This window comes from Neltuma alba, unplaced genomic scaffold, assembly GCF_004799145.2.
Source record: "Neltuma alba isolate B1F8T4 unplaced genomic scaffold, ASM479914v2 tig00011737_pilon, whole genome shotgun sequence".
Taxonomy (NCBI): domain Eukaryota; kingdom Viridiplantae; phylum Streptophyta; class Magnoliopsida; order Fabales; family Fabaceae; genus Neltuma; species Neltuma alba.
The window spans coordinates 280,124-305,439 of record NW_021636365.1 but is presented as its reverse complement, the minus strand read 5'-3'; the positions used below and the strand labels follow the sequence as shown (position 1 = coordinate 305,439).

Sequence of the window (25,316 nt, the reverse complement as noted above, 5' to 3'; positions counted from 1 at the left end):
AAAAGTACTGTTCACATGCCGCGCTAGTCAAATTTATAAGTTGATTTTGACGAGGGCTAAAGGCAAAAATTGATAATAAATTGTTTTTACAAAAAAAACTTATAAAGGATCAAAGAATTCTATTCTCCCCGTATAAATAGGAACGTGCTATGTGGACTCCACCTGGCCTTCGAGCAGGTTGTTTTCCCCCTCCATGCTGATCTTGTCAGAGCTATCTTCAGCAAGGTCCCCCAGTCGAGCAATGGAGAATCCGAGAAGCTTATTTCGTAGAACTCCAATTCCTTTTCCATATGCCGTACTGGTACTCCGTTTTGTTACCAATAGCTCGTGCCGGCATGTTATTTTGAAATGATAGCCCGGTTTAAAATATAAGATAAATTTTATTAGAAAAATTCTTTTTATAAGATAATATTTATTTTTGTTTTAACATTTAATGAATTTTTTAAATTTTATCTCTCATATTTTTTTATTTTTAATTTATTTATTACATCTTTTACTTATTTTTTTATTAATTAGGACATATTAAAAAAAAGTCTCGTATATTTAGTGTTTAAAACTAAATTTAACTAATTTCTTGATAAATATGAATAAATAAAGTTTATCTTATATTTCGAACTGGACAGAATATTTCATTGCTATCTTGTTTCAAATTTTATTACTGCATATAAGAATCCCCGTTATCATCTACTTTCTTCGATTCTATTTATAAGTTTCAAATTTAAAAATGGGTTTGATTCATTTTATAAGTTCAAATTTGAGTTTGTTTTAATATTTAATGATATTTTTTCAATGTTATTCTTAATTTTTTCTTTCTTGTCGCATTTTCCTAACATTCTTTTCATAATTTTTTTCATTTATTATAAGGGCATATTTGAAAACTAAAATATATTTTAACCTTTATTATTTTTAACTAATTGTTCGTTATCCGTAAATTAGTTATTTAAAATTTATAATAAAGACAGGGGATTACTCTCTTCGTCCCTCTTTTTATAAGCAACTTTAAATTCCATTACGTGGATAAAAAAATTAGTTAAATATAATAAATATGTAGAAATTGAAAGTTCTTTCTTTAAAATACCCTTGTTTATAGGTTAGAAAGTACAAGAAAAAGAATAAGAAAATTATTATAATAAAAAGAATTATGAGATAATGTATGATGGAAAGAGATTATGGTTTGAAAAATGAGATAGTAATAAATATATTTAGTATTAAAATAAGTAATTAATGGGGAAAAAATAAAAATTTTGCTGCAAAAATTTTAGACCATTTGTAAATGTTACTTATATTTAAGAACAAGAGGAGAATGATAGTTGTTACTTATAAGAAGTAATGAATACCTAGAAACTTGGAGAGAGATTCCAAATCGTTACTTATCTGGTCGTATTTATAAATTACTTCTAATATGTTTTATACAAATCAAGAAAAATCTTAAATTTCATTAGTCCTTATTTAAAATTCAACAACTTTTCTGCTTTATCCCTATTTAATAATATATATCATACCTCATTAAATAAAATCAACACAATAATAAATAAAGGATAAAATTATTCATCAATGTAAAAAATTTCTCTCAGTGTCCTATAAATAAGATCAAAATATATCTTTTCTCTTTACCTTATAAATAATACCGGAGGAGTACCTTTAATTTATTGAATTTGAGTCTCTCTTACAACGTTTATCCCCTAACCAGGAGCTGATTTGGTGCCATTAAAGATCTATAAAACGAGTGCGGCCTTTATTCTTTATGACTCCTCACAGGAATTCAATTCAAGATTAGTGTGTTGGTACTTAAAGTATACATGTGGCAGACAAAATTGAGAACTACGAGGGGCATGAATTTCGGAACTTTTTTTTTCCCCCACAAGAAAATGGGGTCTTGCTCCTCGCAGTTAAAGTTATTTTTGAAAAGAAAACAATTCTGTGCGGGCCAAAGGTTCGGAACCTTTTCTTTTTTCTTTTTATTTTATTTTCTCTTTTTTTCCCTAAGCCGTTAGATTAATATTTTTAACCGTTCATATTTTAATTTTTTATAAACTATTTATAAAATTTTTCATGGTTTGCATTTTATAATTTAATTATTTTTATAATTTAATATTTTAATAATAGTTGGAAAAAATTAAAATCACAACAGTTGAAATGTTAATCTAATAACTAGAGAAGGAAAAAAAGAGGAGGGAATAGGATAGGCAAAAAAAGAAGAAGAAGGGGTTTGAATCGCTGTATCTATCTGATGATGAAGCGAACAAACTACAGGAAGATAACATGCATCGCTGCCTGACCATTTTACTGTAATTTGTTCTAGGTCATTTGTAAATAACGATATACCTAGGCCCTAGCTGATGTACAGATAGTCAATTGAGTTCTTTGATCCTTTCTTCATCAATTCTCTGATAACCAAATTGGCTGGAAGCTGGGCTTAAGGGAAAATGTAAAATGAAAGTACAGAAGTATACAATAGCTTTTAAAGTCATATGAAAACAGTCACAGCACAGAAGCTGTACGTGCCCCCGGTATTTTTGGCTAGACGAGTATTTTCCTGAATTCTTAGTGGGTTTCATTCTTATGTGGGGAGGAGTATATGAGTATATATATCATCAGAATTGTTTGCTACAAGCACAAACTTCTCAACAGCTTTTTCGTGAAGAAGGAAAAAGAAGCAGCACTTAAAAAGACGATATCTCTAGCCTAAGTCTCTACTGGGCATATTTTCTTATTATATCAACAGAAGTTCATCAAAAAATAGAAGAAATTGTATGAGAGAAATGTGTTTGAAATGATATAAATTTCATAAGGTTTTAGTTAAGAAATACTTTGTTTTTATTTGAACTTTATTTCTTTTCATTCAATTGGAAAAATGAAAATTTTAATGCTTAAACATCATTATATTTGATTCTTTGTAGAACTTACTCTTTATTATTTAATACGATTCGCACACTTGCATTATTTATACTTTGCGTGCATAAAAATAATTGACTATAATTGTTAAAAAATTATGATTCACATAATAAATCAAAATAATCAACGGATTTTCAATCCATAAATCAATCCGAGCCCTAGTTTTTTAATTCCAGGACCTCAACAAGATCGAAGGCCAAATATTTGTGCGAATTCAAGCAGCTTTAATTTGTTTTTGTAGCGTTGGGCCAAACACGTGTGTGTAAGAAACGCATGGGTATATGCGGCTGCTGCTTTTTTCAGGACACATATATCAGCAAAAGCTCGCCAAAGTTCTCTCTCTAATTCGATTTTGTAATTTTGGAGATTTCTAAATTTTGTGAAGGCCAGGGTGTCATGAATCTAACAGATATTTGTGGGACCCAAGGAAGACACGTGGCTTGTGACCACCTCATAAGTGTGGTTCCTCCGCATGATGCCGTTAGAGATAACCGAATGAGAAAGGAATCCCAACAACATGAAGCAAGATGAGGCAACATGTGAGAGTAGGATGTGATTGAAAAGGGTGCGGATGATTTGTACGATATTCTTTCTGGTCCCATCCTTGGGAATCTTTTTGTGGCTCACTTCTCCTTTCCTTCCCTCTGTTGCTATCAATTTGTTTACAGAGTTATTTGAATGCATTTTTAGATGCTTGTAGTTTTTATGAGTGGTTGAATATTAAATATGTGCTGATGATTCCACTGTGTTTGAGATACTTAGGATTTAGGTCATCACACAGGAAAACCAAATTGTGGGCTATCGTGGATGACAAGGCGATTACTCCTCTGCACATCCTGACCAGCACACCCTCCGCCTTCCATTACAGCACTAACGTTAAAACAGTGTCATCTGAACGTCGATCGTCACTTTAGAATGAATCTTTCGCAACGCGTAGGAATTAGAAGCTGCTCTGTTTGCATTCTCTCTCTCGCCTTCCCTTCTCTGCACCTCTTGCGAGAGCTAAAATGCTTTTTGCTTTTGATGATTCTTGTCATACCATGAACACGAAAGGTATCTATTGTGTATATTATAAAAGCGAAATTAGATATGGATTTCATTTATGGCTTCTTCGCCACGCTTTATTTTCTTTCTTTCTTTCTTTCTTTCAACCTTTATTCAAATTAACGTTGTCCCCACCTATTTATCTTTCTCTGTTGTGAAGCTCATCAAAGCAATCTGGTATTCATTCTTTTAGTTAGTGTGTTGTGCAAGTGCAGAGTTTGGTATAAACTGACATAAACCTGGATGGGGATCCGCGTTTAAGTGGTGAACATTGTGGTCATCACATATTCTTCATGATCGTCAAACCTGAACAAATGGATATGGATGATTTTTCCTCCATTTTCTGGTTTATATATTTTTGCCTAAATTGAAGCGTAAGATAAAACTAATATAAAAACATGCCTTGTATCATACGTCAAAAGTGAGAAAATGGTACAAGTTGATAAGATTAGATATGAGGCCTATTTTCTCATTATTATTCATTCAATGCCTCCCGAGTCGCAACCTTCCTCCTCGAATAAAACAAAAGATACATTGATTTTTCTAAATCGAGGGATGGCTAATAATTACTCCATCCAGTCCTTATTATAACATTCTTAACTAATTTTCACATAGCAAGAATTGAAAGTCAAAGCATTAAATTGGTCTTAAATTAATAATTTTTTTTTAGTTTACCCTCACTTAAACGAAGAGAGAGAAGCACCAATTATGAGGAGTTCATGAAAAAATCACTAAATCTTACTCCTCTGGTCTTTTTTATAAGGCACTTCCAGCATATTTTATATAGACCAAGAAAAACCTTAAAATGCATTAAACATATTTTACGTAGATCAAGAAAAATCTTAAAATGCATTAACTCTCCATTAAAATATAACAATTTTTCAAGTTTACCTATATTTAATATATGCCCTTTTCAAAAGAGATAACTACCTATATTATAATAAATTAGGACAAAATAGTATATTCATACTGAAAATTTAATAAAGTGACTCATAAATAGGACAAAAAAACCTTCTCTTTCTACCCTATAAATAGGATTAGGGGTAGTAATTAATGATGAGCGTAAAATGAGAAAAAAAATCATTAATGAGTTAGCTATTGACTTGTATTTGGGATAAAAAAAGCTTCTAGAATATGCCTTTTAATAGGGATTTTAGGGAGCAAGAAATATTATTAGTGACAAAGAGAAATTTGGTCTAAGAAAAAGAGTTGGTTGCTCATAAAGTAATAAACTAACGTTTAAACCTCATTAAATCATATTTAATACCAAAGCACTTAAAAATAAAAAAGAAAGGGGAGAAAAAAGTATTATTCTTGGGGTGAAACACATGGGCATAGATGGCGCTTTTCCACAGGGCAAAGCGAAAGCTCTGTCTAAAAAGAGAATATCAATTTTGTAGTAATTTTGAAGATTATATTGCTAATTTGAGAAGGCAAAATGGGGAGGCACCAGATAATTAAGCACAGGTAATTTATTATATTAAAAAAGAGGGAAAAGAAATAAAAAGGATCAGTGGGAGCTTTTAAAAATTAAAATAGTTAGTGCCGTCGGAAGGCACATTTTATTTGAGAAATGAGAATGATCCCTTGAGAATGAATACTCTTTGCCGACACGTATGAATCGGAAGCCAGTTTGCCCTATTTGCATATCCCAAAAAGAGTCATACGAAACCCCACTCGGGATTTAGTACGGATGGAACATTTAGTCTTTTAAACTCAACACGCATTCAATTCAACACATTCCCTTTTATCTTAACAGAGCAATTAAAGTTTTAATGCAAGTTGAGAACTGTATATAGGTGGCTTCAATTTATTATTACTCCTCCGGTTCTTAATATAAGACCCATTTAACTAATTTGATTAAATTAAGGAAGTTAGCTAAGTTAGTTAATTATAAAAAATGTGACACGTTTTTCCTAAAACATCATAATCATCTTCTTAATACCCCCTCTCCCTCTTCTACTTGATTATGGTTGAGGGAGTATCTATAGGGGTAATTTAGAGAACACTGATAAATATAAGAAATGGGTCTTATATTTAGGACCAAAACTAACTCAACAATTGGGTCCTCTATTAAGGACCGGAGGAGTATTATTATTGTTTCAAAGTTATTTTTCAAAAGAAATAGCGTTGTCTCTGACGGAAGGGACAAATTAACTAACTTTGGGCCAGGGTGACATACGTACGTGTGTGTGTGTGTTTGTTCACAGACAGATGTTCATCCCACCTTCTCTTTTGTCACACTTTTCTTTTTTTCTTTTCGATTTTCAAATAATTAGAAATATATGCCAAGAACCTTTAACTCAAGTGGCAACTCACATAATAAAAGGTGGTGAGATTAATCTAAGAGTGGGTATGTGGTGCGTGTGGCTGTGTGTCTCCCTTAAATTCATACTAGTTGTATGCACATTTTTTTTGGTGATAAGATATATTCACTTTTTTTTGGGGTTAATTAACATGCCTATTACACACATCCACGGGAAGAAATTGTTTGGGAAGAGTATTATGGTCAGGATGGGGCCATTATTGCTACAATGTGTGCGGTTACACTTTCCAACACGTATTTATTTGATTATATACTCCTCTGGTCCTATTTATAAGGCAGAGAGAAGGTATTTTTTGGTCCTATTTATAGGGTACTGAGAGAAATTTTCTATATGGATGTACAATTTTACCCCTCATTTATTATTGTGTTGACTTTATTTATATGAAGTATAATGTATATTAAATAGAGATAAAGTTAGAAAGTCATTAAAATTTAAATGAGAGTTAATGAAATTAAGATTTTTTTGGTCTGTGTAAAACATGCTAGAAGTACCTTATACATAAGGGTGAAGTAGCGCTCAACACCCTAAACTTATTTTATAGGAGCATTCAATACCCTAATCTTTTAAATGGTGCAATTTTATCCTTCATTTTTTAAATTTGTAGCAATTTTAACTATGACTAACTTTGCATTAAACTCCATTTAAAAACCTTGACACATAACTCTTTTTTTTTTTGGAAAACTTCCACGTAAGTATATGACATGAAGAAGGGCTGATCTGAATCTTTTTAAAAAATTTATTAACTTGCATTTTTTAACTTTGAAATTGATCAGAAACCCTAACACGCAAGAACTTGGTGGCTGCTTGTACCTATGGTCTTCATCAACCTGGTGGGCTCTTTTCTTCCTGTCATCTTCAACCAACACATCAAATGCCACATCATCTCGATTCCCATCTCCTTCCATTTTCTGAATAAAAAACCTCTTTTTAGTAAACCCTATTTGTTTTTTTATGGCTTCAGTGGGACTATAGAAGGAAAACAAAACCAATACAAATTTATTCCTACCTTTTAATCGATCTTTCCTTTCTACTCGAAGACGAATTTCCTCACCTGATTTTGATGCTTCTCTACTCTTCAACTGCTATTTGCATGATGCTTCTCCACTCTTCTTTACATGCTGAAACACTGAAGGGTTTGTTTCTGATTGAAAAACCAAAGCTTATGTGGAAATTTCATTATTATTAGGTGCCATGTCAATATGCTTACCTGGAAGTTTTCAAAAAAAAAAAAGCCATGTGTCAAGGTTTTTAAACGGAGTTCGATGCAAAGTTAGTTCTGATTAAAATTGCTCCAAATTTAAAAAATGAGGGGTAAAATTGCACCCTTTAAAAGATTAGGGTGTTGAGTGTGCCTGTGAAATAATTTTAGGGTGTTAAGCGCTACTTCGCCCTATAAATAAAACCAAAAGAGTATAAGCAATTGTCAACTTAAACAGAATCGCTAAATTCAGGTGTGCTCAGATTATCTCTTGGTTCACCTCTCCAGGCTACGCTTAGCACACTATGTACAGTACTTTATTTTTTGGGTTTATGTTTTACCATGCCACCACACTTTTCAAAGGGCTGGAGAGGATCCATCTGAACGTCATAGGATGTTTGTTTCTAGGTTATCGTTGCTCATCACATTCGAAAGGGCAAACAACGTAACGTGTTCCGTATACATATATGCATAATTATTAATTGATAAAAAAATGAAAAAACAAAAAGATATCACATTGCCCTTCCACAATATAATGAAAAGAGATTCATCTGTACTGTACTACAGACACACATGGGAGCAGCTGAGCAGTATAAAAAGCGAGTTTTGGGAACGAAGTGACCACCAGCCACTGCCACCATCTTAACACACACATAGTCACGTTGTGTTGGTTCGTGCATCGTGGCAAAATGCAACGTATGGATTCCCTTACGGATGTTCTGGTGACGGCGGACAGTTTACACGATTCCACGCTAGAGGGTGATTGGGATGAAGCTTTGACGATATACAAAAACAAAGTGAGTATTATTCACGATAAACCGATCAACAACGCCGGCGACACAGTGTTGCATGTAGCGGTGGAGGACTACAGAGGAGATATGGTGGAGAAGCTAGTAATGGAAATCACGAGAAGTGGGTCGTTGTCTGCGCTGGGAAAAAAGAATGATCGAGGAGATACCCCACTGCACTGTGCAGCATCAATAGGGTCCCTCGAGATGTGCAAGTGCATCGCCGAAGCTCAACGAGACGCCCAACTGATTGAAGCTCGCAACGCGAAAGGAGAGACTCCTCTCTTCTTGGCCGCTCTTCACGGCCATATGGATGCTTTCCTTTACCTCCACTCTCGTTGCCCCGACCCAACTGCGCGCCTCTGGAGAAGATCCAGCGATGGAGTGAATATCCTTCACTGCACCATCCGCCGAGACCACTTTGGTTGGTTACTCCGAGCCCTTGTTGATTCATTAATCATTTATTTATATATGACCTTTGTTAACTCATTCTTGTTTGCATTCACAGAGTTGGCATTTGAAATCATTCATCTTTACGGAGAGTTTATAGTGGGCTCTTTGGATGAAAGGGGAATTACCCCTCTCCATATCCTGGCCGACAAACCTTCCGCCTTTGAAAGCAGCAGCAGTTTTAGATGGTATCACAAGCTTGTCTACGACTGTAAGTATGCCACTAGTACGTATTTATTTACCTTTTTCCCAAAAGGGGGGAAAAAAGAAGTAGGAGCCAACACTAACGAGTCAGGCCCCACATCTGATTTTTATTTTGAGAGAATTTTCATAAAGTCTCAAGCCAAGAATTTAATAATAAAAAAATCTTAATGATAATTGAGCATCATTTTAATAAAGAAAACGATTAGAAGTTTTTGCTGTTGATTTGTTATTTAAATTTTTATTGATTACATTTTTTCTCCTTTTAATCTCCTCGTAATTCTCTCTGTTATTTTTTGTCTCCGTTGTACGACCTCTTCCATTACCCGACAAGACAAAGCTTAATTCATGAAAACAAAATAAAGTTAAGAACATGAACCCCTTCATGGATGTCAATTTGTAAATTTTTAAAATAAAAACTGAATTATAAGTATTCTTTATATTTTAGAATACAAACAGTCTCCTAGATATATCAATAATTCAAGTATTTATTTATTTTCCTTTTGTGGCGGAAGGCATATGCGTGAAGTCATTGAGGAGCCTCGAACAGCACCCAAAGACTGACCCATTGCTCCGGATAAAATCATCTGGAAGACAAAGAACCCAGGCTGGCAAGTTCAATCTAAATGAAAACATACTTCGTATATCTTTAGTTTACTCAGTTTAGTCTTAAAGTATGTTCATTTGGTTCTATTTAGAAGTCACTTTCAACCTGTTTCACACGTATTAAAAAAATCTTAAACTTCATTAACTCTCATTTAAAAGTCAATAACTTTTTAATTTTATCCCTATTTAATATCCATTATACATGTAAAGAAAGTCAACACATCAATAAATAAAGAATAAAATTATACGTTCATATAAAAAATTTTCTTAGTGCCCTATAGGAATAAAAAGCATCTTCTCTCTCTCTTATAAATAAGATCAGAAGAGTATATAGTTGCATATAGTAATTAAGTAGTCTAGCTAGGGTGGCTTGTTTGAGTTTGATCATATATATGTTCCTTGTTTTGCTGCGCGCAGGAGCGGATGCAGAAAATCCAAGTTACGACGGATATGAAAATGTGCCGCCAAATTATTGGACATGTTTTGACATTTTCGCGCGTGCGTTCACTTTTGTTATTCTGCCTGTCGTTGGCACCCTTCGTATGCACTCTCCATCTCTACTCTCTCGTTGCTTTTTATAAATAATAACTATCATTTTTCTTTTATTTTTAAATATAAGCAATATTTATAATTTGTTTTAAATTTTTGTGGCAATTTTTCTATTTTATTCTCATTAATTACTTATTTTAATACTCAATATATTTATTATCTCATTCTCCAAGTTATCATTTTTCTCCATCACACATTCTCTCTCTTTCATAATTCTCTTTATTATAATAATTTTCTTATTCTCTTTCTTATACTTTTTCTCCCCCCATAAATAAAGATGTTTTGAAGAAAAAACTCACAATCTCTACCTATTTATTGTCTTTAACTAATTTTTTTATCCACGTAATGAAGTTCAAAGTTACTTATAATTAAAAAGGGACAGAGAGAGTATAATATTAGTACCTATCAAGCTGGCTTAATTGTGCTGATATATATAACTATGGGGTAAGATGCATCCAGTAACTTGAAATATTTTTTTGGGTAGATCTAACATCCTAAAATATTTAGTGTTGTGTCCAACGTCCTAAAATATGTTTTCTAGTACATCTAACACCCTAGAGTATTTTTTAGTGCAATTTTACACATAGCAATTTAGGGTGTCAAATGCATGCATCAAGAAATAATTTGAGGTGTTGAACCCACTTGAAAAAATACTTTAGGATGCTGATGTACCAACATATAATTTAGGGTGTTGGAAGCACATGAAAAAAAATGTCAGAATGCTATACAACACGAAATATTTTAGGGTACTGGATGCACCATAACCCTATAATTACTACCTCCGATCCTCAATATAAAAACTTATTTGACTTTTATTTTAATCCCAAATATAAAACTCCAAGTCACTTTGCCTCTCATATTTACCTTTTTTTTTTCAAGGTAGTCTTTGTAATAATAGTGGTTGTAACTAATACGCTTGATTGGCAAGAATATTTTTAGAAAAACAACACTTATTTATTACAAATCATTAACTTAACAAACTTCCTTAATATAATCAAATTAGTTAATTAGCTTTATATTAAGGACTAGGTAGTATTTGTGAATCATGATTTTAATTCTCTGTGACCGTACATGTGGTTTTGTTTATATGAAGGGTTTCGGGAACTAAAGGATTTGAAGATCAAGAAACAAAAGCACGTCTGGTGTCGCGAAATACTGGGTCGACTTTGGGAGCATAAAGATGTAGCATACGTTGGAGGTGGAAGTGCCCTGATCCAAAGCTATTCCTTACATCATGGAACTACCGAAGGAGAACCACCATTTCCCAGACCTAGTGGTCAGATCGTCGACAAACAAGGTTTTCCAATTATGGTTAATTTCATGGTATCAACAAGTTCTATTTTTTCGCTAAAGCATAGTATCCTACTATTGGAAGTAATCCTATTCGAGGCACTGTCGGACACTAAATGTGAGCACATCTCCTAGTAAGGATTCGAACCTTGGTTTATCAACAAGTTCTATTTGCAACAATAAATCACCCTCAACGCCCACCTTTATTTTTATTGGGCTTGTGGCACTGTGAGTGTAGATGTTATATCCATCCAGAAAACAGACTTAGTTTCACCAAAAAAGATAGAAAGAAAATCGACTCAAAATAGTGAAAATAAACTTATACCTCATTGTTGCATAAATGCGCGCGCGCACACACATATATAAAACTATAGATTATGGATGGGAAGAAGTGGGCTGAAATTTCTAAATAGAGCGCCACCAATTTATAATTTAATAATTGCACTTGCAGGCCAAACGACGAAACAAAATGATGATAGCAATCAGAATCAACAGGAAGGTAATTAAAATTTCCCGATTTCTCTGCAAAAACTATGCAATTAATTGCAGGCCAAAATATAGAGCCTGAAGTTCGGGTCGTCATATTATTCTTATTGTGCCTAATCTGATTTATTATTGTATTTTTTAAAACGATCCGAAGTCTAATCTCTACTTTATGAATTGCAGAAAAAAGGGAGGAGGAGACTAAAATTGTTGATGTGGATGAAAACAAGTTAAAGGGTAACTCTCTAACATTAATTATATCAAGTCATTGAATTTTGAAACCTGGAAGTCTTTAATCACAACATGTAAAATAAAAGTATTTCTCAGCTCCCTTTTGTTCTCTTATTGTCTAAATTAACGTTTCAAAACAATCAAGAATTGCGAGGACTCCTCACAAGCTTGTGCAAAGGCAAAACTAGTGGATCCGAAAGCAAGGCTTTAACCGGATGCTGCATATGCCTGGGTTAGTGGTGTATTATATCCTCTGTTTCCTTACTCAGATTCCACTGCATCATATTCATTGGATTTATCTGTAGGCGACGGAGAGAAGAAGGAAGAATGGGACAGAAAGGAGTCAGCATTATTTATTGCAGCGAAAAATGGAGTTTTGGAAATACTGGAGCAAATTCTAAAGGACAAACCAGGGGCCATCCACGAAACCAACTCGAAAGGCCAAAATGTGTTGCATATAGCAGTCGAGTACAGGCAACCCTATGTTTTTAAGCTTCTCAAGCAGCAGAGGCTGTGGAATAAACTCCTTCAGTCGGTGGATTTCGGTGGCAATAATATATTGCACATGGCGGCAAAGTACGAATCGCAGTTTCATCGGGGCCCTAGTGCCTTGCAGATGCAACATGACACCAAGTGGTATAAGGTAAATATGTAGATATGATATGCATTTTTCGCTCTCAGATACTTGTATTGGTTATCCTTGTAAATATTTAAGTTTAAGTACTCTGACGATTGAGTTTGAATTGCAGTATGTGAAATCGTTGGTGCCATCCTACGCAGCATTCCTTAAAAACCGAGAAGGTAAAACTCCAGAAGAAGTCTTCTTTACATATCATAAAGATCTTGTCGAAAAGAGTGATGAATGGCTTAGTCGTACATCTGAATCCTGCTCAGTGGTGGCCGCGCTGGTTGCCGGAGTTGCCTATGCAACATCAACCACTGTACCCGGTGGCAACGATGACAAGACCGGCAAACCAACCTTAGAAAGACGTCCTGGATTTGATATTTTTGCGATCTCTGCACTCATGGCACTCTGCTTCTCTGTCACTGCACTCATCTTGTTCCTTTCCATCCTGACCTCACGAAAACAACCCGCTGATTTTATGAAAAAATTGCCTTTGAAACTTTTTTCGGCCTTAAGCTCACTGTTTCTGTCCATTATCTCAATGTTCATCTCTTTCTGCGCTGCGCATTCCTTTGTGCTTGAGGACAAGTCCAAGAACTCAGTAGCGCTCATCCTCTATTGTATCGTTTGTCTTCCTATTTCCTTCACAATTATAGAATTTCCACTCTACATGGATCTTTTCAGAGGTATTTTTACGAAAGTTCAACGACCATACTATCAGAAAAGTATTTAAAAGGGGTAGAAGGGGCAATGGCTCAAAATAATAACCCCACGACTTTTGGAGAAATTGAGCCTTCCCGCTTGGATAATTCCTAAATCCATCAACAATTATGTTTATTGACTTATTCATGATTATATGTAGCTGGGGATTCTCTCCCTCCCATCTTCCATATACATGTCTTTAATTTCTTTCTCCCTTCCCCTCCTAATGATTATTAGTACAATAATGTATTTGATCCTTGCTAGATTTTCCCATATTAACATTGCTGATCTGCCCTTCAATGTCGATCTTGTGAAATTCTAGTTCTGCGAAATATTGCCCGACAAGAAATACCATTGCACATACTTGACACTGTTGATCATGAACATGAAACAATCTACATCATCCCTCGAGTTTTAGAGGGGAAAAAAAAATCTTTGACTTCTTTAGACTCTTTTTACAACACAAAAAACCAATTGCAAGCAAAATTTCATATAAATAAAATTTTTGCGCTTTCGTGAGATCTAAGCGGAATTTTCTGATGAGTTAAATCTTTTGAAAACCCCACAGTAACGGACTCAGTTTATATGCTTATCAGTCTTGATAAATATTCAAATTCATCATATTTGAAACATCTAAATCTAATATAGATAGTACACATTTAAAAGTTTCAATTGATTATTTTTAAATAAAAGATTATTCTTTGAAAAAAAATAGTTAACAACATATTATCTTTGTTTTCGAGATTATTCTTTGGGGAAAAATAGTAAACAGATTATCTTTATTTTAGATTTTGTATTTATTAAAATAATTATTTTGAAAATAAATTAAAAAAAAAAGAGATATGAATATTCATTTTTTATCTAGACAGTTCATATTTAATTTTTTTATTTTTTATTTTTTATAGGTATGAAATTCAAGATGAAAATAATCTCTCAATTTTTGGTGTTTTAAAGCATAATTTTTTAATTCAAAAATCATAAATTGAAAATTTTAAATTTAAACCATTACAATTAGATTTAGATAGAGAGTGCGTGTGTGTGTCATTACAATGACCCCAAAATCGTTTTCAATCTACATATATCATATGAAGGCCCGCTTGCAACAATATATTTATATGGGGATTCGACTTCTATTAAAAAAATCTCTTTCTTCCAAGCTAAACAAGTTAATTACCAATGATGAGGATTAAGCTGATTATTAAATCAACTAGAAACTCAGTAAATATGATATCCATCGATTTGTTGCGTGGATATGTAGAAGCACGCTATGATGATCCAGAGAAACGTGTGGTTTCTGAACCCATTGAGATGACCCGAGAATTTCGCTATCAGTCCTTGGGAATAGCGTAGCGACGTATAATTCAGAATCTGAATAATATTATATTAATACTTTTTTTTTTTTATCACTTCCGGTACTGGCAGGGGCCCTCCGAGGCCCGCAAGGCTGCAAACTTCCACTCTCGCGCAGCAGGAGAAACATTGAGTGAAGGAGAGGGTTGGGGGGATGAAGCTCGACAGGGAGCTATCTTCCAACCCCCCTTACCTGCGAGGACGGAGGAGCCGGAGAATAAACAACCCAGAATTTTAGACGCACTTTACCCACCCTTAACCGTAATGTTAAATTATTCATGACTCAACTTATCTAAAATTTTCAGTACGGAAAAAAATTATCTAGATTTTTTAATAAAAAAAGGAAAATTTATATATAAATATAAATGGAGTTAAAAATTGGTAATCGAAAAGTTCGTTTATAAATAATATTTATTTTATTTTAAAAATAAAAAAATGAAAATGATTGAAATAATTTATGAGGAAGAGAAAAAAAAAAGAAAAAGTAGAGAATCCCACGCAACACAAATTTAACATCAGCACGCACATTTGAACCAACATTGTCACTTGAGAATGATTATTTCTCAACACAGAGGAATTAGATCTGCACGCACGAAAAACCATGCAAGCCATCCGTTCCTTTTTCTCTTTCTTGTTGCATTCTTACAGGTCATATACATAATCACATCACTCAATTAATTTGTTGCTGCACAGAATTCGAATCTGGTGGCACCCCACACATCTCATCTGAATTGTTACATGCTCAAAAAAGAAAATTAGAACCCTTTTTCCAACAAGATGCGTTTATTTGAATTTAAGAGATCCTAATTAGAGTAAATAATTAATGTTGAGTAATACTACCTCCGATTTTTAATATAAGAGTTAGTTTGATTTTTAATTTGGTCCTAAATATAAAACCTCAATTTACTTTATCTATCATATTTATCTATTTTTTTCCAAGGTACTCCTTGTAGTAGTTGCACATGTTAAAATACCCTTACTAATACACAAAATTAGCAAGAGTATTTTAGGAAAAACAATGCTTATTTATTACAAATAACTACCTTAACTTATTTCTTTAATTTATTTAAATTAGTTAATTAGCTTTAATATCAAGAACTGTTTGCCTTCAGGATCAAATTAAATTTGATTTAGAATACAGTAAGTGATGCAATCAAGGTTATTCTCTTGTTGACCTAAAAATTATTTAGTTCCTAATCTAACTAAATATAAAAATTGCTACTAAAGGGGGTTTTATTGGTTTTTTCAAATTTAAAAAAAAAAACTACTTTGCCAAAGAAATTGAATTTTTTTTCCAAATACTTCTTTTTAAATTTTCTTTTTATAAAAATAAGTGAAATGATAAATTGAATTTGAAGATTTTCCTTTTAGAGTTTTAAACCATGCCTTCCTTACTTCAAAGGATTTATAGAGTTTTAATTTCCAATCAATCAATTAGCTTAAGTAACTGCTTAAACTTAGATTAATCAAGTTAAGCATTCAATAATACAAACCAAGTGCACAACTATCAAACTCAATATTCAAATCCCAAATTACACTGATTCTGTAACGCAACAAATCGAGAATCACAATCCAATTATCTAACTAAAATAAACCAAAATTCAAAACTGAAATTGGAGATGAGAATATAATTAAAACTCTTTAATTGATTGCTCCAAGCTCTGGCATAGCTCTCTGCTCCTAGAGGGATTCCACACTCAGCTGCTCAAGGTAATCTGAGTTGTTCCGCCGAGCTCCTTCAACTCTTCAATCCCCATTGTAGTAACCAAGAATTGGAAGAAGAGAGGCGGGCTGAGAGACTCACACAAGAAGAATGGAAGGTGGAGGCGTCGCGGCTTGAAGATGATGATGATTAGTGGTGAAGACGAGTTCGACGGCAGTGCTCACGGATGGAGGAAAACGAAGGTCGCGATCTTTCTCCCTGGCTGTGAGAGATTGAAGACTATGATGATGGAAGGGATGGAGGTGGTGATTGACAAAGGAAAGGATTGGGTCGCCGTCGATGGTGATGGTGACTGTGGAAGGGGTCGACGATGGTTCATGGAGTGACGGAGAGATGTGACGATGGTGAATGAAAGAGAAGGTGAAGGTCGCGACCCTCTCTGCCCTCAGTCCGCTCTGCCTCCAATCCCCCACGTTCTTGCTAATCGAAGAAGAAGAATTGAGTCAGGTGCCCTAAGCTTGTCTCCCGAAACGGTGAGTCTCATGTGTTGGTCCTCTTGTGTAATTATTGAAATCTGCTGGTCCTTGCCTACAATTCATTAAGTCCTTCTCTTTCAGCTTTTGTCTTCAATTTTTCCCAAATTTTTTACAATAAAATTGAAGATATTGTGATATCATATTTTTCAAAAAACCAATCAAGTAAGATAAGTCATAAAAATTGATATTTTTGTCATTTTTAGCAATATTTTCATCCAATCACAATCAATCCAAATTAATCATAATAAATGTATTTAAGCCCAATAAATATGATAAAATCCTGAATAAGATATGAAAAATCATAATAAAATAAGTACTTATCACACAGCGTAACTAAAGGCCTCTCTCAAGTCTCCCCTTTCATTTTTGTAATTTTCAAGATTGCCCTGCCATTTTACTGGCAACTTGTTCCAGGTCGTTTGTAAATAACGATACACCTACTTGTAAAGATAGTCACTTAAGTTTAAAGACATTCAAGGTACAATATACTCCTCCGGACCCTTATACTAGTGTGTATAAGGATCTTATATTTAGGATCGAAAGAGTACTTTGTTCAGCAATTCTCTGATATGAGATGATAACCAAATTGGCCTAAAGGTGGGCTTAAGAAAAATTAAAAATGAAGCAGAAGTATACAATAACTTTTTTTAGTCATATGAAATTAAAACAGTCACAGGAGATGAACCCCACACTACATTTGACTAGACAAGTACTTTTCTGAATTTTTAGTCATTCTTATGTAGGTAGGGTAGGGCTATCATTTAGTATCCAACAATGTTTCAAACATGATTCTTTTTAATAAAAGGTTAATTGTGTTTAGCCAAAAAAAAAAATTGTTTGCCACAAGCCCAAACTTCTCAATAGCTTTTTCCTGAAGAATGAAAAACAAGGGGCACTTAAAAGATTATGCCTTTAACTCAAGTATCAATTACGCATATTTTCCTATTATATATATATATATATATTCATCAACTGCGTGGAAGTTTATGAAAAAAAGAAAAGAAATTATACAAAAATATATTGAAATGATACGAATTTCATAAGGTTTTAGTTAAGAAATATTTTGTTTTTATTTGAATTTTATTTCTTTTTGGTTAATTAATTTTAATTTAGCTTGCTTAATTAAAAAAATGAAAACTCTAATGCGTAAACATCATTTTATATGTTTCTTTGTAGAAACAATACTCTACTTTTTTTTTGTTATTTTAATACTATTAGTACACTTACGTTGTTTACATTTTGCTTGTGTACATCAAAAAATTATTGATTATTATCGTAAGAAAAACGCAATTCACATAATGGATAAAAATCAACGGATTTTCAACCCATAAATCAAACTGAGCCCTAGTTTTTAAATTGCAGAATCTCAACAACATCGAAGACCAAATACAACTTTGTGTGAATTCAGGCAGCTTTAATTAGCTTTTGTAGTCTTCGGCCAAACATGTGTATGTGAGAAACACAGGAATCAGTTTCGGTGCTCATTGTTTTGATGAGCACCCTTGATGAGAGCCTTTATCATTTACCTTGGGGTTCCCAATCAAAAATAAATCCAAGCAATGCAATATAGTGCAAAACTCGGGTCGTTTCACTTTGAGGAGCCTTTATTTGAAATCCTAAGCAACTAAGTATCAAAAATAAAGAATTGACTTGAAAAGGGATTGATTTTCTTGTCCTGATTGGCAAAATTTAAAAGGATATAAAATGAGTAAATAATTTTTGGATTTTTAGTTTTATAAAATGGATATGAATGAGATAAACAAAGAGAATTAACAAGTGATAGCAATTGGAAAAGCAATCCTCTAGCACAATGATTAAGGCTATCATTACTTCAATTAATTTGGGAGTTAGCTAAATTCAAAAGACTCTAAGGGCCACCCCCTAGACTCGGTTTAATTAGAATAATCAACACCAAGCCACCTTGCATATTAATTATTCACTATTAAACTGTTTCAGCACAATTAGCCAAAAAGAAAATCAAAGAAAAGCAATTAACATTTTTAGTCCAATAACCAAGCCACCTTGAATTACTACTAAATATTCACAATAATTTCAAAACATAGTCTGACCCAGTACAATGTAAAGAAATTAAAGCTAATCATAGCATAATGTTAAATGCTAATCAAAGATTCCAACAACTACAACCAATCTCAATACAAATATAAATCATCACAGCCCATTCAAACATTATAAAATTCATTCTAAGACCTAGAAATCACAATTATAATGAAAGAAGTAAAGATTAGAAGAGTTAAAACTCCCCTTTGAAGCTCTAAGTTCAAGTCATAACCATTGCTCTAGAGAATTGGAAGGATTTAGCTACTCCTAACCATCACCACAGCTCCACCAAAATTCCAATTCGGTTCAGCCATGAAGAACAATGAAGATGGAATCTGCAGGAGTGATTTTGCCGTGAAGCTATGGTCCTTCGTTCTCTCTTCCTCGCCGCTGGTCTCTTCAATTCACGCCGCCTCCAGCTCGTGAGTTCCTCCCGCCCCGCTTGCGTCTTCGCCTCCGCGCGTGTGTGTGTGTGTCGGTTTGCTCCTGGGTTTTTGAATAATAGGTTTTGTGGGGTATTATTCACGCCGCCCACGTCTTCTGCCTCAGCGCCGCTTGCGTCTCTTCCTTTCGGGTCCCCCTATGGTGAATGTAATATTGGATATTAGGGGTGGAGCAAAACGCAGCGTTTTGCTCCCCCCTTTTATTATTTTATTTTATTTTCTTTTTTTTAATTTATTTTTTTCTTTTCTCTTTTTTTTTATTTTCAAAATCTTCCAAAAACCTGCAAGCAAAAATTCAAAGATAAGGTAGCATTAATTGTCCTCAAAAATCAATTAGTCATAATTAAATCAAAACATGACAATTTTGCCCCTATAAAATAATAATTCAAAATAAGTCAATTAAGGCAAAAAGGGACCAATTAAGCTGACAAAACTCATATAAAAGATACCAAAATATATAAAAATAATTGAGTTTGTCAACCCTAAACTTATTAGAGTTGGATCATCCATATTTTATTTGGATGGTCCAGATTTGATTTATTGTTTATTTTTATTTATTGAAAATAGTTATTTTAATTTATACAGAATCTAAAATAGAGATAATCTCTTGATTATCATTCTTTGAAAAAATAGTTTTTTCTATTTAAAAATAAATAATTAAAAATTTTAAATATAAATCGTTTAAATCAAATATAGACGATCCAGATTTGATAAGTTTAGGGTGCTCATCAAAGTGATGAGTATTAAAACTAGTGGTTCCGAGAAACCTATGGGTATATGTGGCTGCTGCTTTTTTCAGGACAAATCTTCTGGTGTCGGCAAAAGCTTGCCAAAGTGTTCTCTCCATTTCAATTTTGTAACTCTCAAGATCGCTAAATTATTGTGAAGGCAAGGTGGTCGAGCACTTAATTAGCTATAGACAATTTATAAAGGAAAGAGAAAAAAGTGAAAGAATCATTCTATTTTTAATGACTCTTATGTTGTCATGAAAGCGAAAGGTATCTATTGCGCATATATATTAATAGAAGTGAGGTTAGATTGATTTAATTTATAGCTTCTATGTTACGTGCGTACCTACCCTTTAATTTCTTTATTTCTTTTAACGTCGTCCCCACGTATTTATCTTTTTTCCGTCAAAGTAATCTGGTATTCATTCTTTTCGTTAATGTGTTGTGGAAGTAGAGAGTTTGGTATAAAATGACATAACCGTGAATGGGGGATCTAAGCAGTGAACATTGTGGTCATCATAATTATATTCATCATCGTCAAATCAACCTGAACAAATGGATAAGGATGATTTTCTTTCATTTGCTGGTTTTCCAGCATCGACAGTTTCAGAGACTGAAGATTTTCCATTTGCTGCTTCTTCACCAGAGGGTGCAAGTGCTCAAGAGGAGACTGAGTTATACGAAACAAAATCAGGGGTTCAGTGCAGTGTGATCACGAGCTCAAAGGACACAGCACTGCACGTGGCAATCACTGATGACAGAGAAGAAGTTGTGGAGAGGATGGTAGAATCAATCCTCTAGTGTACCAACAAAAGAGCTCTGAAAATGAAGAATAACAGAGGGGAAACCCCTCTGCATCGCGCAGCCACTAGAAATTCCGTGACAATGTGCAAGTGTATCGTAGAGGCTGGACAGCTCATAGGTCTGCATTTGCTCAGCATTACCAACAAATGGGGCGAGAGGCCTATCTTCACGGCGGCTCTTCACAACCGTAAACCTGCCTTCGATGCTGCCGATGAAGCATACTCGCACGACACAGAAAAACCATATCAGTTTCTTAGAAGAACCGTCGGTGCTGGAGATACTGTCCTACGCGCTGCCATTAAGAGAGAGCACTTTGGCGAGCATCCATCACCGGTCGCTAGGTTTCTTCGATGATATATTAGTTGTTAACATACACTTGCAGATTTGGCATTCCACATGATCAAGGTTTACCCAGATCTTGTCGACAAATCCGACGTGAAGGGACTCCCTCCTCTTCATGTCCTTGCCAGCAAACCTTCTGCCTTCAAAAGTGGCATGCGCCTCTTGTGGTGGAAGCAAATCATATACTACTGTAAGTACACTACTCACACATATATATATGTTCGTAGGTATTATTGCTAATTAATAACTTGGGCCTTTTCATACGAAAGAGAAATGGGAGAAAGATATTCTGAACTGTATAGTATTTCATATCATTTAACAAGGAGCACAACTCATCTATATATTTATATACAGCTAAGATAAATTGTAATGGACAGCTGGAACCAAAAACTAGTTAATCAGTTTTTAACTCGTTCTTTTTTCGAACATAAGGCGTGCATGTGGATCCGCTGAAATTTGATCCGGAATTTGCTTTAACTTCGAGAACATCAGATAAGAGTCAAAAGACATCGGAGCTCATGTGCCGGGCTCCTGATAACTACCTGACATGTTACCAGTTTCTTTACGGCTGCTACTCTGGTCATTCTAATTTAACAATGCAACAACTAAAGATTTCTCTTACTAATTGTGTTTTCAAATTAATCATCTCTCTTATCATCTTCATACACATATATTTGACGGTTCTGCTGAAAACTAAAGAGTGCATGCTGGGAACGGCCGAGTTATCAGGCAGCAGCGAAGTTGGTAAAACCCAAAATACTCCTCTTCACCTAAAACTTATACGTGGTTATCCAATATCAAAATACTGATTCGATAAATTTTCTTTGAGATTTTTGTTTGTTAAAAGAGATTCAAGTCATATAATTATTTTGAAATTAAATAAATTTTTTTTGTAACACCCCAAATTTTATGACTTAGGATGGGCAGAAAAGAGAAAATTCATTAAAATTATTTATTTGCCAAATAAGTTGGGAAAAATTATGGAATATTTATTTTTAGGCTTTAGAGACATTTTGGAAAAGGTATTTCCCCAAAAATGGCTTAAATAATTTTAATGGATAATTTTAAGAGAAAAATGGTTTATTTTCTCCGAAAATTATGAAAAAATACTTAGAGATTTATATTTAATCTGAAAATTTTAGGATGATCATTTGAGATAATAAAGAAGATAGTTGAGGCATAAAATCCTTAAATGGGTTAAGGATTAATTTCTGGAATTAAGAGTTATTTTCTTGGAAAATTCAAGAAAAATAGTTATGAGTTAATTTTTGACCCAAAATTTTTAGGGAAATTATTTTATGGGTCAAAGAAGATAATGGAGAAGGAAAATCCAAACAAAACATCATGGAAAAATTTCTGGATTTATTCTATAATTTCAGAAATTTAGTGAAAGGATGAAATTGTAAATAAGAATGTTTAGAGGGGCAAAATGGTCCATTAAGTCACACACTACACGTCCCATCTTCTTCATTAACAATCAGCTCACCGTGGCATTCTTTCATTTCCTTCCATCCGCGACAGTGAGAGAACTCGAGAGAGGGAGACAGACCGAGAGAGAGAACGGAGAAGGAGTAGTGCCGGAGGTGGTGATCTGAGGAGCTACACTTGCATGCAAACCGGTTAAACTGTCAAGGTGAGCATCCTGATCAACCTCCCACCATTTTCTTTCCTGTTATCCGAGTGGTTATGGCGTGTTTGAGGAGAGAGAGACAGAAGGGTAGTGAGAGAAAGTGATGGAAAGGATAAGAGGACCGATGGATTCGGATTCTATGGGTAGATTGAAGTGTTTGATGTTGGTTTTTAAGCTTGCATGTGAGATTTCTGGTTGTGCTCTAGGTTGGCCGAACAGGGGGGCATCATGGTTTCTGTAAGAATGAATTTCGGTTCCTTATTTACTTAGTGAGAGGAGTTGATCTTGAGGCTGTAAGTTCATTTCTTCCTTCTGTTTTCTTGCTGGCCGAACTGACATAGCACGAAACATATATATATAAATATATGCATGTGCCGCGGGATCCAGAAGGAGTTTGTGTGTGACGGGTTGCTCTGTATTTTTTTTTTTTTTTGAATCCGAGACAGGGGAGTGTATTCGGTGCTTGCATGTTGTTTACGTTAGTTTGCTGATGGGACTTTGTTACTGGTTACAGAGATTTTGGAGTGTATATATATATGAGGAAGAACCGAAGCTTATGTATGTGTGTGTGTGTGTGTATAATGTGTGTGCGTGCTTTGTTGCTGTCATGGGACTCGAATTCATGGAGCTAAGGGAAATGGTCACTGGTTAGATGATGACCGTTTTGGAGAGGAGACCGAACTGATATATATGTATGTATGTATGTATGTATGTAGTTTCAGTATATGTAGCGATATATGACTTATATAGGATTTTGCACTGGATATATATTTCTTATATAAGGGCCGTGGGAAGCAATGGCTATGACTGGAAATTAAAGAAAAGATTAAGAGTTACTTGGAAGCAAATAAATGAAGGTTTAGTATTTAATAAGTGTAAGGATATTTCTTTGCGTTAAGTAGTATTAACCTAGCTAAATAAATTGTTTGAGGCTGGGATGTAAGTTTAGGAATTCAATGTTTTGGTTGCCTAACATCCTTGAGGGTACGCTATTATTGAAATTAAGTTAATTACTGTTTTGAGGGAGAATTAAGAATGTTTAACTTATATTTAAGTTAGTCTTAAACCTAAAATTTTTTCTAGATTTAACTTGAAGGTTGAAAAGAGATGTTGTTGGGTATTTTTAAGTAGTGAAACTGAAAATTGATTGATACTCGATCATAATTATGAAGCAATAGTAATACATAATAAAATTTTGAGATAAGATTGTGTGTCTGTCTTAAGGTGGAAGTGTAGTGGCTGTTATGTGCATTTAGATGTCCAGAAATTAGCTTGAATGAATTTAAGTATTGGAAGTGAAAAGTGATACATACACACATATTGAGGGAAGGAAAGAAACGTGTGAGGCTTGGAATGCAATGAACTTGAGTTTTGAATACTGGATATAAATGAAATGGAAAATCTGAAAGTTTAAGAAAGAAGCCTTTGATGGAGGGTTCAAAGGTTATAGATAGTATTTTAGATTAGAGATGTCTTGAAGTTAGGAATAATTTCTAGATTATGAAAGGTAGAGGAGTTGATTTAAATTTTATTGTTGAGATGTGCTTGTGATGATAGATAGATATTTGTTGTCAATTGATGAGAAAAGAAAACTGTCTTGTTTCTCTAGAATATAAGTGTTAATTGAAGCTAAATGAGGATTAAAATAATATATATATATCTCTTTAGTTTTTCCATGATGACCAACCACTTGATAAAAGTGGAACCACCTGGGAAGAAAGGACATGGGAATTGTCCTTAATTATAATAGACAAAAATAATTTTTGACCAAGATGACCAGTTACTAAGTAAAGTAACGCTATGGGTTGAGAATGGGTTGAGATAAGGGAGGAAGCGTTCCAAAGAGAATGGTTTAAACAAGAAAAATTGTTCAGGATGACCGGCTACTACAAAAGGGTAGAGATTAAAGAAGATTTGAGATTTAAAGAGTTACTTAATTTATGAGATACAGTTGGATCAAGTATTGATCTACCTTTACTAATATGATAGGTTTATATATCTGTACAAGCCCACCAAGAAGCAGAAAGAAAGGAAAACGGTAAGGTTTGATTTGGAGGGAAGTGGCCCAGGTAGTAGTTCTTTCCTACCTTACACTTGTGTATGATTGTTGCATGTCTGTTTGTGCCATATTGCTTTTCTAAAACATGAGAACATGTAATCTTTAATTCCTTGCATGGATTTTTAGCCGTGATCACATGTAGCTGATAGACATGGGGCAGTATCTGCCAAGTATTTGCGCATTATTTAATTAGCTTGTCTATCTGTCATTGCGCATAAATGCTTAAATGCAGTAGCTTGCAAGGTTATGTTCTACTTTGGCTTGTTTTGCATGCTTTATGTAATCTGCACATTTGTTTGATGGAAATTACTACT

General features: G+C 34.0%; 1 protein-coding gene across 1 annotated transcript; it reads left to right on the top strand.

Annotated features, from left to right (window-relative positions):
* Positions 1-12,548: 12,548 nt before the first annotated feature.
* Positions 12,549-13,438, top strand: LOC114717461 (uncharacterized). Its single transcript, XM_028902600.1, has 2 exons — positions 12,549-12,705; positions 12,812-13,438. Exons 1-2 carry the CDS (start codon positions 12,628-12,630, stop codon positions 13,418-13,420), a joined length of 687 nt encoding a protein of 228 aa, XP_028758433.1. The 5' UTR covers positions 12,549-12,627; the 3' UTR covers positions 13,421-13,438.
* Positions 13,439-25,316: the final 11,878 nt, after the last annotated feature.